This window comes from Euprymna scolopes, chromosome 11 (assembly GCF_053919585.1).
Source record: "Euprymna scolopes isolate OS-2025 chromosome 11, ASM5391958v1, whole genome shotgun sequence".
NCBI classification, from domain to species: domain Eukaryota; kingdom Metazoa; phylum Mollusca; class Cephalopoda; order Sepiida; family Sepiolidae; genus Euprymna; species Euprymna scolopes.
In genome coordinates, this window is record NC_136492.1 from 6,017,310 (window position 1) to 6,030,855 (window position 13,546).

Genomic DNA, 13,546 nt, shown 5'->3' on the forward strand with positions numbered 1-13,546 from the left:
CATCATGCCACCTCACATCTTCGAAGTCGGCTTGAAAGTCAGCCAAAGTGTATCTGGATGTGCTGAAGAGTGTGGTGATCCCCTGGTGCAATCAGGTGGCCGCTGGCAGATGCTGGGTGTGGCAGCAGGACTTCAAGTTCAAAGCTTCGGGTGTGCTACAACTTTGTACCCTTCTCTAAGTGGCCTCCCTCCTCCCCTAACCTGAACCTGCTGGACTACTTCCTTTGGTCATATGTCAAGAACATCACCAACATGACCTCCCACAGCAGTCTGATTGCTGCCGTCCACTGAGTATTTGCTGAGCTCGTACTGACACTTGTGGAAAAGGCATGTTCCCAGTTACGGACCCGTATCAAGGCGGTGATTGAGACTGAAGGTGGCTACATTGAATAAATGTCAGCTCTACTGCAGAAGAAAGTAACTTATTTATTGTTCGTTTTTGTTGTTCTTTTAAGTCCCACTGTTACAACTATTAGGAAAAGAAAAGGAGGAGAGACACATAATATGTAAATTTTGTTATGATCATGAATCAAAGACGAACACACGCTTTGTTATGATGTAAAATTCCCCCGCTTTCTAAAACCTTTCTTCATGAATTTAAGCGTTGTATTGTTATCCGTGGCAGACACCCAACTGTCGAAGAATAGGAATGGTGGGTGGTCAAAAACTGCAATGGCTTGAATGGGGCTAAAACTGATTGTTGATCAACACCTTTATCTGTTGTGCTACAGTCCTCTGCAAATGTGACGGAACACGCTGAAACTCAAAATTACTTGTATTCTTTTATTTTTTTCATAATTCTATTGTAAAGTTTTTTTCATAATACTATTTTAAGTTTTTTTTTTAATTTTTTTTTTTTCCATAATTCTATTGTAAGTTTTTTTCATAATCCTATTTCAAGTTTAAAAAAAAAAAATTTTATTCCATAATTCTATTGTAAAATTTTTTTTCATAATCCTATTTTAATTTTTTTTTAAATTTTTTTTTTTCCATAATTCTTTTGTAAGTTTTTTCATAATACTATTTTAATTTTTTTTTATTTTTCCATAATTCTATTGTAAGTTTTTATTTTTTATTAATTTTTTTCATAATCCTATTTTAATTTTTTTTTAAATTTTTATTTGTTCAATTTGTTTTTTTGCTTTTTTTTACAATTTCACGACTGTTATACATTTTTACCTTTTTATTTTTTCATAATCCTATTTTAATTTTTTTTTCATAATCCTATTTTAAGATTTTTTATTTTTTCCATAATCTTATGTTAAGTTTTTTATTAAAAAAATTTTTTTCCATAACCTTATTTGAGGTTTTTTTAGTTTTTTTTTTTTTTTTTTTTTTTTTTTTTCCATAATCCTATTTAAATTGTGTTCTTTATATTTTTTTCAGAAACTCTTGACGTTCTTGAGAAATGGGTCCGTGAAATATTTTCTGGAATTCCAAATAAGTAAGTATTATATGATGTATTATTTGAATTATTAGACAATTGTTCTCATCTCAATTGTTATTCTCACAATTTTTCAACTTATGTAATCTGCGACCTACTTTAGGTGTATCTTGTCAAATGAGAAAATTTTTCTGATGAACTTGGGAATCAGCACAAAATTTTGAACGGAATTATTTAGCATACTTTCATTCCATCAGGCATGATATGGTAGACATCTTAAGCAAGTTTCAAGTTCCAAATATTTAGAGTTACTTTACTGGCAATTTTGTAAACAATTAGTAATGGTTTGCGTGAACAAACAAATAGAATTTTATTATAAGTAGATTGTTTACACTTAAAGTTTAATCTGTAATCTATGTAATTTGCAAAAATAGAATTCTGGGCAACATTGGTTAGTCCTGCTAGTTAAATCATAAAATTAAATGACTGTTATTAAATGGATATTCTATTATTAGTTGCTATATAATTTAATTGAATTAAAAATAAATAACATTATTTTATATTTAAAATAAATTGTTTTTGATTGCCTTAATTGAATTAATGAAAAAGTTTGTTTTTGTTTTTCTTAATTGAATTAAAAAAATTTTTTTTGTTTTTTTAAGTGTCATATTTATTACTTTTTGTTATCTTGAATTTATTTTATTTTTTGTTTTTTAATTGAATTAAAAAATTAATGTTTTATTTTTTATGTGTCACAATTTAAAATAAATTGTTTTTGATTGTCTTAATTGAATTAATTAAAAAAAATTTTTTGTTTTTACGTGTCATATTTATTACTTTTTGTTTATCGTAAATTTATTTTATTTTGTTTTTTAATTGAATTAAAAACTTAACGTTTTATTTTTTACTAGCGAGGGGTACCCAGCATTGCCTGGGTGTTTGGAGGTGTGGGGGGGGGGGTTAAAAAAAAAAAGTAAGTATGTGGATCGAACCCAAACCGTTGAGGCAAAGTTGTAAATTAAAGTGTGAAAAAAAAAAACGTGCGACGTTAACCATTGCCCCACGCTTGAATTTATTTAATTAGTTGGATTTAGCAGGTGCCTGTTTTAATGAGTTAATGAGGTCAACTGCGGGATAGTATTCATTTACTGCTGAACGCTTTTTTTTTCCCACCCCCAAGATGTTATAGGAAAAAGACTAACCCACATGCGGCGAGCGACAAATATTGAATATTTATCTTTCCGAAATCGAGCAAATTAAATAGACAGGCAAGCTTTGTTGTTAACTGTAAGATATTACGATTTGTATGTGATATAAAAAGTTTTAAAAAGTTGTTAAGCGAGCGACCGCTTCTCTGAAAAAAGCCTTTTGTTGACATACAGAAAAAGCGAACACACATACATACATACATACATACACACACACATTTTCGCTTTTATATATATAGAAGATGTGTCACATTTAAAATAAATTGTTTTTAATTGTCTTAATTAACAAAAATTTTTTTTACGTGTCATATTTGTCTGTAATTTTTTTTTTTATTGAATCAAAAATTTTTTTTAATTTTTTTTACATGTCATATTTATTACCTTTTGTCTGTAATCATTTTTTTTTTTCATTGAATTAAAAAACTTTTCTTTTTTTATATGTTATATTTATTACTTTTCGTCTGTAATCATTAATTTTTTTTTTTTACGCGTCATATTTATTACTTTTTGTCTAATCATTTTTTTTTTTTTTTTTTTAATTAAATTAAAAAAATTTTTTTTTTTATTGAATTAAAAAATTTTTTTTTTTTTACATGTTATATTTATTACTTTTTGTCTGTAATCATTTTTTTTTTTTATTAAATTAAAAAAATTTTTTTTTTATTGAATTAAAAAAATTTTTTTTTTTACATGTTATATTTATTACTTTTTTTTATTATAATGAATTTATTTTTCTCAGCAAACGTGCAAAACCTACATTTGATCATGATCCGGTAAGTTATCATTTTTTTTCTGACTTTTTTTTTTTCACTGAATTTTGAAATGTCTGTTTACATGTAAACATGTGCAATACTGCATGTTTACATGTAACCATGTGCATTGTTGCATGTTTACATGTAAACATGCAGCATTGCTGCATGTTTATTCAAGTGCATAGATACATGCAGATGGCAGACTTGCAATTCATGTACATATGCTTCAAATGTCATTCAAATCAGATGCATGTATTTGAAGTTTTAAAAGCTTTTGGGGGGCACATAGAGATTTGACATATTAAAGGGCACGTAGAAATTTAAATAGGATAGATTGGAAGTTTTAAAGGAGATTGGTCCCCATAGTTGCCATAGAGATGTTGGGACCACTTTAGAACATTTAAGTTTTTATGTAGATTCTCTAACCTTTCTTTCTACAGGGAACACACACACACAAACATTAACATATATATATATATATATATATATATATATATATATGTGTATGTAGACTATACCATCCAGGTCTAGACAGACCTCACACTATTATAATATGAATTATTATTAGTATCATTAAATGTAAGATGTATTTCGTTTTTATAAATGTCAAGTGCAAACGCAGACCCCACAATATTATTTGTATGAATAAATAAAATGTAAAATTATTAAAGAAAACTATATGTTGCTGCAGTATATATTTATATTTATAGATTCTTTTTTTTTTTTTTTTTTTTTTTATAATTTATTTAAAAATACCTAGTCACTAAAAATATTTTTTATAGCCCGGCAATGTCCTGGTGTTTGGAGGTGTGTGTTGAGAAAAAAAAAAAGTTGTAGTGGGCAGGCAGGCTGGCTTGACCATGTGACGCAAAGGTGAAAAGAAAGTGGAGGAGTGTGTAAGGGCGTTGGTTGAGAAAAAAAAAAAAATTGCAAGTACAAAAAAAAAAAAAATTGCAAGCACAAAAAAACAATTGCAAGTACAAAAAAAAAAAAAAATTGCAAGCACAAAAAAAAAATTGCAAGTACAAAAAAAAAAAAAATTGCAAGCACAAAAAAAAAATTGCAAGTACAAAAAAAAAAACAAGGAGTAGTAAACAGGCTCGAAACCGTAACGCGCCAGAGAAAAAAGAGGTGAAAAAAACAAACGGTCTTATCGATGCGCCTACTGCAGTTGTGACATCCCGGGTGATCAAAATAACGCCTTTTATGCAATGTCGTTGACGCGAGGTTTGAATAACTTGCAAAAAATGTTAGCAAAAAAACAACCCTCCTTCTAGACAACTGCCCAGTTTAGGGTGAAAAAATTAATGTTTTTAGCCAATTTTTCGATATTTGTTGTCCGAAGGGTCGACCTTCAAAAGGATACCTATATTGTGAAAATCCATCGCCTCTGTCGAAAGTTCTAAGCAGACATATAAACATACATACATACATTTAAACAGACAGGTGAGATTTATATAATAGATAAGCTTCTAGACTCTTAGCTAGTCGCGTGACTGAACTCCTTCATCCCTGATAATGGAAAGCCTCCAAGATTCCCACTCCCCACTTTTCTTTCTTTTCGTCCCTGACCTTTATCCCCAATTTACTCTCATCTTGGAAGGACTCCACCTGCTTCCTTTTCTCCCACATTTATATCCCACTCCCTTTTAGAGATTGACCTGCTTGTTTTTGGCAAACCGAAAAATAGTGGGCTGTCTATTATTTAGAAATGGTCAGAATGCTATGAAAATAACAACCAAAACGAGAATAATAGTTGAAATAATCAAGATTATCAATCCTCATCTCAAAAATTCTGGGTACTTGTTTAGTTTAATCAAGACATTAAAAAATGAAAATATTGAAAAAAAAAAAAATTATATTGTACCTACTCGTTATGGAAAAAAGTTTTCATTAAAAAAAATCACTTAATTTGATCAAGTAGTTTTTTTTTTTTACAGAGGAAAATCAAATTTTAATGAGGTTGATTTTTTTGCTTCCATCTTACCTATTTCGCAGATGAGGAGGGGGGTACCTTTTAAACGAAAAAGTGATTGACAGAGGACAAAAGGAATTAAAAAAAACTGTAAAATAAGTGAAAAAAAAACTACAATATTTATCTAGATATTTTTTCTGCCCATGTTTCAAAATAATCTCATTAAATTTTGACAAACTTTAAATGGTGATTGGAGTTATCTTCCCTGCCTCACCCCCCCTCTTCATCTGCAAAATACGCAAGATGGACGCAACATGATTGATCTCATTAACATTTGATTTTCCTCTGTAAAAAAAAAATGCTTGATCAAATAAAGTGTTTTTTTTTTAATGAAAACTTTATTCCATAATGATTACGCACAATATAATTTGTTTTCAATATTTTCATTTTTTAATGTCTTGATTAAACTAAACAAAATTATGAATTCTCGTCTCAAAAATTCTGAAACATGATTTTCTTTTTCTTTCCAGAATCCCTTTGACACTCCAGAATTTGCCAGATTATATCGAGGTAAGTTTTCTTGGTCGATTTAACAACTGAAAGAATCAATTTTTTTTTACAAAGAAATCATCAGTTAGCAAGGCCCAGAGGCCACTCGAGGATAAGGGTTAATGAGTTTACAGTAGTCACTTGAAAAATGTCCTAGTAATCGTTAGTAGTGGAAATTTGATAAATTGGATTACTTAAGGGGAACGGCTCATCAAGAACTTGTTTATGTTGGACTTGAAGACAACCATATTGTAGTCAGTTGGAAAGCAGGCAAATGGAAGAGAGTTCCACAGGCGTGCAGTTCTAAGAAAGAAGCTTTGTTCATGGAATCTGTTTAGGTTTAGGCACAGATAAAGTCCATCCATCCATAGCCTTGAAGGTCCTGGATATGACCTTAAACTATATCCGATGGTGAGGCCCCAGCTTGCGGGCTTTGGGTAGTGTGGCGCCACCCTTTGTCATTTCTCCCAGGTCCACTGTGACCCAGAGTGGTAGTACTTGTTAGGGTTCCAACTATGGGTTAAATAGAAACTGACTTAAAAAAAACAAAAAAACAAATATATTTTATTAAAAATTTTTCTTCCAAATCACTGGATTCGGCATTAAATAACCTGAAAAGGGTTGATATGCCTTAAAACAACCAACCAACCATAGCCTTGAGCCTCTGAAGGGGCATAGGCCATCCACAACTTTCGTAGATGCTTTTGTAGTGAGGAGTTATTTTTTAGGGGTGAGGGTGCTGGCCCCATGCTCAACCATCCCAAATGGTTACCCATCTGGTGCTGGCCAGACTCAATGTTGCTTAACTTCGGTGATCCGGCGAGAATTGGTGTGTCAACGTGATTGTGTCATAGTTACATACAAATAGTGGGGGAAATTATTGATAGTGGTTTCAGGTAGACATGTATTTTTTGTGAAAATCGGGCTGGGGGGGGGGCCATAGAGTGAAGCTTAGATGAGCACTTGCCATGAAAATAACGATGAAATACAAGAATCGAAAGACCGAAAAAAAAAATAATAATTCTTGATAATTTTAATTAATTTATATGCATAGAATGGGTCTTGTCCAGAATTTTTCCTATATTAAAAAACAAAAAATAAATAAAAGTCCATACAATCTACGTAGCTGTGATGAAATGAAAATATCATATTCCAAAAATCACGTAAACTGACCAAGTCGTTTAATTTTTATAAAGAAAAAGAATTAAGTGATTAATAGAAATTCGTAGACATATTGATAGACCGACCCATATGTGGCAGCAATATTTAAAATGGTGGCTTTGTATATGTGTGTGTGTGTATATATATATATATATATATGAATGAACCCTTTTTCGGGGGTCGACGGCCAACTAGCACCATGTATGTTTGTGTGTTGCGGTGGAGAGGGCTCCCATAAGCCATGGTGAAGGCAACCTTTCTAGGAGAAGCAAATCTCTGATTTAAAAAACCATAAAGCGGAAGACCAGTACCCGCATTAAGCTGGTCTGCAGTTTAACTTGTTGCTGGCTATCTTGCTCTTGCTTGTTGCTGGATCTCAACATTTTGAACCGAGAGAGAGACTTAGTTGTCATACAAAGCTAAGACTCTGTAACATCACCTGTGTATAGATACTCCCTCAGGCATTTGTCTATAAAAATGGTCCTGTGGCGATGGAAAAGTTATGACGCATGGAGGCTTGAAATGCTGGAAACATGTAATAATTGATCTCAATGGCCGTCTTCAGTATCATGCCTGCGTGAGCATGTGAATTCACCAGTAGAACTAAGAAAAAAAAGAAGTCATTTCTGGGCTCATGGACATTAAGTGTCTGAGGGAGTGGCACTCGTCTGACAAGACGTTTGCAATCATCATGTTTAGATATGTATGTGTATATATGTATATTTGCATTTATATGTATGTATGCCATTGACCATCTTGTGTATGTTTATGTATTGTTTATGTATGTATGCATATATGTGTGTATGTATGTGTATATAAGTATGTATGCATGCATGTATATATATGTTGTATACTAATGACCGTCTTCAGTGTCATGTCTGTTTGAGCGTGTGAATTTTGCCGGCAGGACTAAAGTCATTTTCGGCTCATGGACTTTCAGTGCCTGAGGGAGTGGCATTCGTCTGACAAGACGTTGCAATCATCATATATATATATATATATATATATATATATATATATATATATATATATATATATATAGGATAATGTCAGATGAGAGTATTTTTCTAGCATGGTAAAGGAACACTACTTTTTTGCAGCAGACTTGGTAATATCTTCTATATATTTGTTCCAATTCAAGTTATCTGTGAATATTAGGTCGAGGAGTTTAAATGATAAGCTCTCATTCAAACATTTTCCACATTATTTATTTATTTTCCAGTTGTTCCAATTAAGGAAACCCACAAAGTTTCTCTCAATTGGGCGCTCCCACCACTTTTGAAACGCTATCGGTAAGTACAATTATGTTTATTGATTAATCTATTAGCTGTATTTATCCAGCATCCCCCCAGGAGGTTTTACTTTTCTTTTTTTTTTTTTTTTTTTTTTTTTTTTTTTTTTTTTTTTTTTCAATTTAAATATTTTTTCTTTGAAATATGAATTTGAAGTTTAAGTTAAATAATTATGTTATTGTTCAATCTTGAAATTATTATTATTAGATGATCATAGTATGTTCAGTGTATGTTAACATGTATTGGTCCCCCAACAAAGGAAGGATTCGACCTAGTAATTCACTTCTGTTCATCCGTTTGTGTGTTTGCATTTTTCTCAATAATCATGACTTTGATTTGTATGAAAATTTGCACAAAGATCAGTCATGGTGAAAGTAAATTTTTGTCAGAATGCATTTTTAAGGATAACTCTGGTCGCTCCCCTAGTGGGCATTATAGGGGTAAAATTGCCCCCAAATCGTTAAATAATATATAATGATATATTTTTCATAAAATAAACTTTTCTTTATAATCTAATTTGTTATAAAATGTCAATGATTTTGTTTTTTTTCTCTTAATTTCAGAGCAAAGCCTCTAGATTACCTTTCCACTCTTTTTCTACACGAAGGACCTGGCAGCATATTATCCGCTCTAAAGAAACGGTAGGTCTTTTACAGCTTTTCATTCAGTATAATGAGTTCTCGCATATCAAGGTCCAAAGAAATGTTTGGATGGCATGGGCCTGATTAATTTTGAAATGGGCTTAAAACTTTTGTTGGGCCTGGAATGGGCCTTAAAGAAAATATAGAGGGGGGGGGTTGAAATTCTATAGTTGTTCTACTGGTGTAGATTTATGAAATCACTGTATTATAGCTCTAATAACCTTGAACAGCAGGAGTAGTTTAGTGACATTGTTACTACATTTTTTATGTTAATGAAAATAAAACACTTTGAATTCGGCTTGAAGCTTTCATTGAGCCTGAAGTGGGCCTCAAGATAAGTATATTTTTTATGTTAATAAAAAACATCTTGAAATGGGCCTGAAGTGGGCCTCAAGATAAGTATATTTTTTATGTTAATAAAAAACATCTTGAAATGGGCCTGAAGTTGGCCTCAAGATAAGTATATTTTCATGTTAATAAAAAAAGACATGGGCCTGAAGCTTGCCTCAAGGTAAGTATATTTTTTTATGTTAATAAAAAAAACATTTTCAAATGGGCATGAAGCTTGCATTGGGCCTGACATTGGCCTCAAGATAAATGTTTTTTATGTTAATAAAAAACATTTATCTTGAAATGGGCCTCAAGATAAAAAAAATGTTTTGTTAACATAAAAAATATTTCCATGTTATTCAAATTTTTATTATAAGTTATGTTATGTGGCCTGAAAATCAACCACAAGGGGAAAAAAAAGTTTGAGAAGCCCTGATTTAGAAGCTTTGTTTATCTTGATGATGTCATCAGATCACAGTGATTGCAATAGTTAGGAGTTGATTTTTTAATTTTTTTTTAATGTACTAACAAATCTCCCTTGTCACGGTCAAAAGCCACTCGAGGATAAGGATTAATAAGTTTGTAAGGTGGTCAGTGAGACAACACGAAGATGATTGATGACAATAGTTGAAACTGGGCAGGATTTTGTTAAGAATTTGTTTACATTGGGTTTGAAAGTGACCATAATGTAGTCAGCTTGGAAGCAGCCCCACAGTATTGTGTTCCAGAGACGGGTAATTCTAGGAAAGAAAGGTCGTGGATATGAGCTTAAACTATATCCGATGGTGAGGCCCCAGCTTGCGGGCTTTGGGGAGTGTGAAGCCACCCCTTAATTGCCATTGCTCCCAGTTCCACTCTGACCCGGAGTGGTAGTACCTGTTAGGGTCTCAACTATGGGTTAAATAAAAACTGACTTGAAAAACAATATATTCTATTAAAAAGTTTTTTCTTCAAAATCCCTGGATTCGGCATTAAATAACCTGAAAAGGGTTGATATGTCGTAAAACAAAAACAGCCAACCATCTAGGAAAGAAACTTTGCTCATACAAATTGCTGTTTAGTTTTAGGTACATATATATAGAGAGAAAGGAAATTTATTTACAATGGCTGTAGCTAGACGAGTTCTTGCTGTGAATGTTTTACAAGGGTAGAAGAACCATGGATTGGAGCCAGTCAAGCAGTTACCATGAAAATAGTGATAGAATAGAGAAAAGCTAACATCTTTTCTGTGAGAAAAAAATTGTAGGGAAAAGGACAACCCCCACTAGATTTCAAAGTCGGTTTTGTACTCTGAATGTGCAATGAAAATGAAGCAAACTATTATTTTTTTTTATTATTTTTATTTTTAATTTTTTTACATGGTAGTCACCACTTATCAAGGTCCGGAAGCCACTCGGGATAAGGGTTATTGTGTGTACAGTAATGAATGGGATAGTATCGTAGTAGTTAGTATTGGAGATTTGATAAAGTGTCTTACTTAAGAGGGCGGTTCGTCAGGAATTTGTTTATGTTGGACTTGAAGACATCCATATTGAAGTCAGGAGGGAAACAGGCAAGCGGTAGGGAGTTCCATAGGCATGCACTTCTAAGAAAGAAGCTTTGTTCATGGAATCTATGTTTTGATTTTGGCACAGATAAAGAGTGGGGAAAATTTTTGACAGTGAGGGGGGACCCAAGATTGGAGTTTAGATGAGCACTTGCCATGGAAATAACGATAAAGCAGAGACAGGCTCGCAACGTCTCTTCTATGGGAAAGAGGTTGCAGGGAAGAGAAAAGGGCATTCTCCACTAAGCCACGAAGTCTATTTTGTACTCTGTCAAGGCAGGATAAGCTGTTTTTACTTAAGTGTAATTTTATTATTGCTGTCAGTTGGGGATACGTGTGATACTTGTGATATTTCTTATAGCCGTTTCGTCTAATCTAAAGTTTCGGTTGCATTTGATTGCAGTTAAACATCTTAATGTAGTTAGGCTTGTGGTCCTGTGTGCTCTTACCATGGGTGGTTGTATTTTTTAAGTTCTGCAGTATGGATTTAATTTGTTTGTTGACAATATGATTCAGGAATCCTTTAATAATAAGTACAATAGAACCCTGAGATATAGTGGTCCTGGGATATATATTTTCAGGTTACAATGCGGAATATGATTTTTTTCCGGACCCTGATTACAGTATTTGCCCCGCCTTATGGTGTTATTTATAATGTTATTTGATTATATACATGTGTATTATATACTGTACTGTATTTTGTTACTAATTTTTAATGCTGTATCCCGAGGTTCTACTGTACTTGTTTGATGTTTTGCAGTTTAAGAAATAGTTACATTGGTCACACAACCACAACACTATCATACCAATTACTTATACTGTGTTTAGCTATTACCATAGATCGGTTGACCTGGTGCCACCTGTTTAGTTACTTGCATCATGTATTGAGGTGAACCACGCCCAACATGTAAACAAAACTTCGAAAACGAAATAAAGAGTTTACCTTTTTTTTTATTATTATTATTATTATTATTATTATTGAAATTTCATACATTCTTAAACGCAAAAAGAAAGAAAGAAAGAAAAAAAATCCGAAAGCAAGCAAAGATGATCCACAGTTTTGTATCCTGTGGAATGTTATTCGGTTTAAATGCCATCTCCCTCCCCATATCACTAAGTCGTCTCTCAGCCCCATAACCCTGCCCCCTCCCGTGGTGCTTTCGTATTTCAAAGATGACACAATCATTTCAAATTGTTGGAGTGTTAGTGTCAGGCATACAATAGCGGGCTTAACGATGTCTACTCTAGACATGAGTGTGAACCATTCACCATTCACGCAATGTAGACCATAGAGATGAGGGTCCAGAATTTGTTCAATATCTTGTTTCACCGTCTTGATCCAGGTTATCAGCTGTGCGCCACAATGTTTCTTCCAGCCCTACGGTGGGGCCAGGTCAACAGCTTCACAGATTAAATCACCCAGTTGTCGGCAAAGGGTGTTGCCAAAACATCAAAGGTACTTTGTAAGGATAGATTGGGTGAATACTCCGACCTATTATTTTGCTAATGAGTCATCATTTGATCATTGGAAAGATAGATTTTTGGAATGTGATTTTTTCGTTTCATCAAGGCTATGTACATCATCCAAATTTTCTTTTTACATTTTTTTTTCGGGAATTCTAGATAAAAACCAATTTTTCAATTTATCAATTTGATAGAAATTTATTCTGCCCCACTTTTCCCCAGATTTCAATCGTGTTATTATTTGTTTAATTAATACTATATCTCCCAGTTCTAGTCGGAATTTCTAATTCTGTTTTCAAAAGTTATTTTTGCTGTTTTTTTGTAAAATTGTTTGTTTTTTTTATTATATATATATATATATATATATATATATATATATATTGTGCATAGTGATATTCATATTATAAACTCTTAACAAACCATAACAACACCAAACAAAAAAAATTAAATAAAAAAAAAATTATTTTATTATTTCTCAACATTTTCAGGTTTTCAAATTTTCTTATTTAAATTCATTTAAAAAAATGTTTTCTAAAATGTGTAACTTTACATTGCTTAAATCTCATGCGTAAACCGAGCGAAAACACACGGATTTGAACAGTTACCGAAACAGGACATATTTTCTCTTCGGGAGGCTACGACTCCTCGTTTTGTTATTGCTATTTTGTTTAAAAAAAAAAAAAATAAGCGAAAATTATTTTAGCAAAATCTCCTACGTTAATTATTTTTACCATTTTATTCTGATATTTAGATTTTTTAATGCTTTGAGATTTGATCAGTTTTTATTTGGTTTCAAAATATACAAATCTTGTTTTGCTGATCCAATAGACCATCATATTTTTTTTTTAAATCCAGGATGTTAGCTCTTCAAATCGAAGGAGGAAATGATCCGCATGGATTTGAGTTCAACTCTGCTTGGTCCTGTTTTTATGTCGACATCATTTTGACAGATTCTGGAGTGGATCGTATCTATGAGGTTAGTTGCCGTTTGTGTAAATTGACAAAACGATTGCACATATATAAGAAAAATAAGACAATGCAAATTACAAATGTATATTACAGATTATTTGGATTCTTCAGACTACTGTTCTCATCTTGAGTGTCATTTTCACAGTGTTTCAGTTGATGTAACCTCTGACCTTCTACAGGTGTATCTTGTCGAACTCGGCAATGTTTCTGTCAAACTTAATAATTTGTACAGAATTTCGAACGGAATCCTTTATTTACTTCATGGGGGTAGCTTGTTCTTGTTCTTCAGTCATGACTGGATAGAAGTCCTAAGTAATTTGCAATTGTATTTTTCC

At 32.3% G+C, this 13,546-nt stretch overlaps 1 protein-coding gene across 3 annotated transcripts in view; it reads left to right on the forward strand.

Annotated features, from left to right (window-relative positions):
- Positions 1–13,546, forward strand: part of LOC145287757 (nardilysin-like) — a 118,628-nt gene that overhangs the window by 43,991 nt on the left and 61,091 nt on the right. For all 3 annotated transcript variants that reach the window (XM_080135538.1, XM_080135536.1, XM_080135537.1), the window contains exons 9-14: positions 1,387–1,444; positions 3,332–3,365; positions 5,790–5,829; positions 8,192–8,261; positions 8,825–8,902; positions 13,098–13,218. In XM_080135538.1, the coding sequence (XP_079991664.1) occupies positions 1,387–1,444; positions 3,332–3,365; positions 5,790–5,829; positions 8,192–8,261; positions 8,825–8,902; positions 13,098–13,218 (401 nt within the window). The remainder of the gene's footprint in view (positions 1–1,386; positions 1,445–3,331; positions 3,366–5,789; positions 5,830–8,191; positions 8,262–8,824; positions 8,903–13,097; positions 13,219–13,546) is intronic.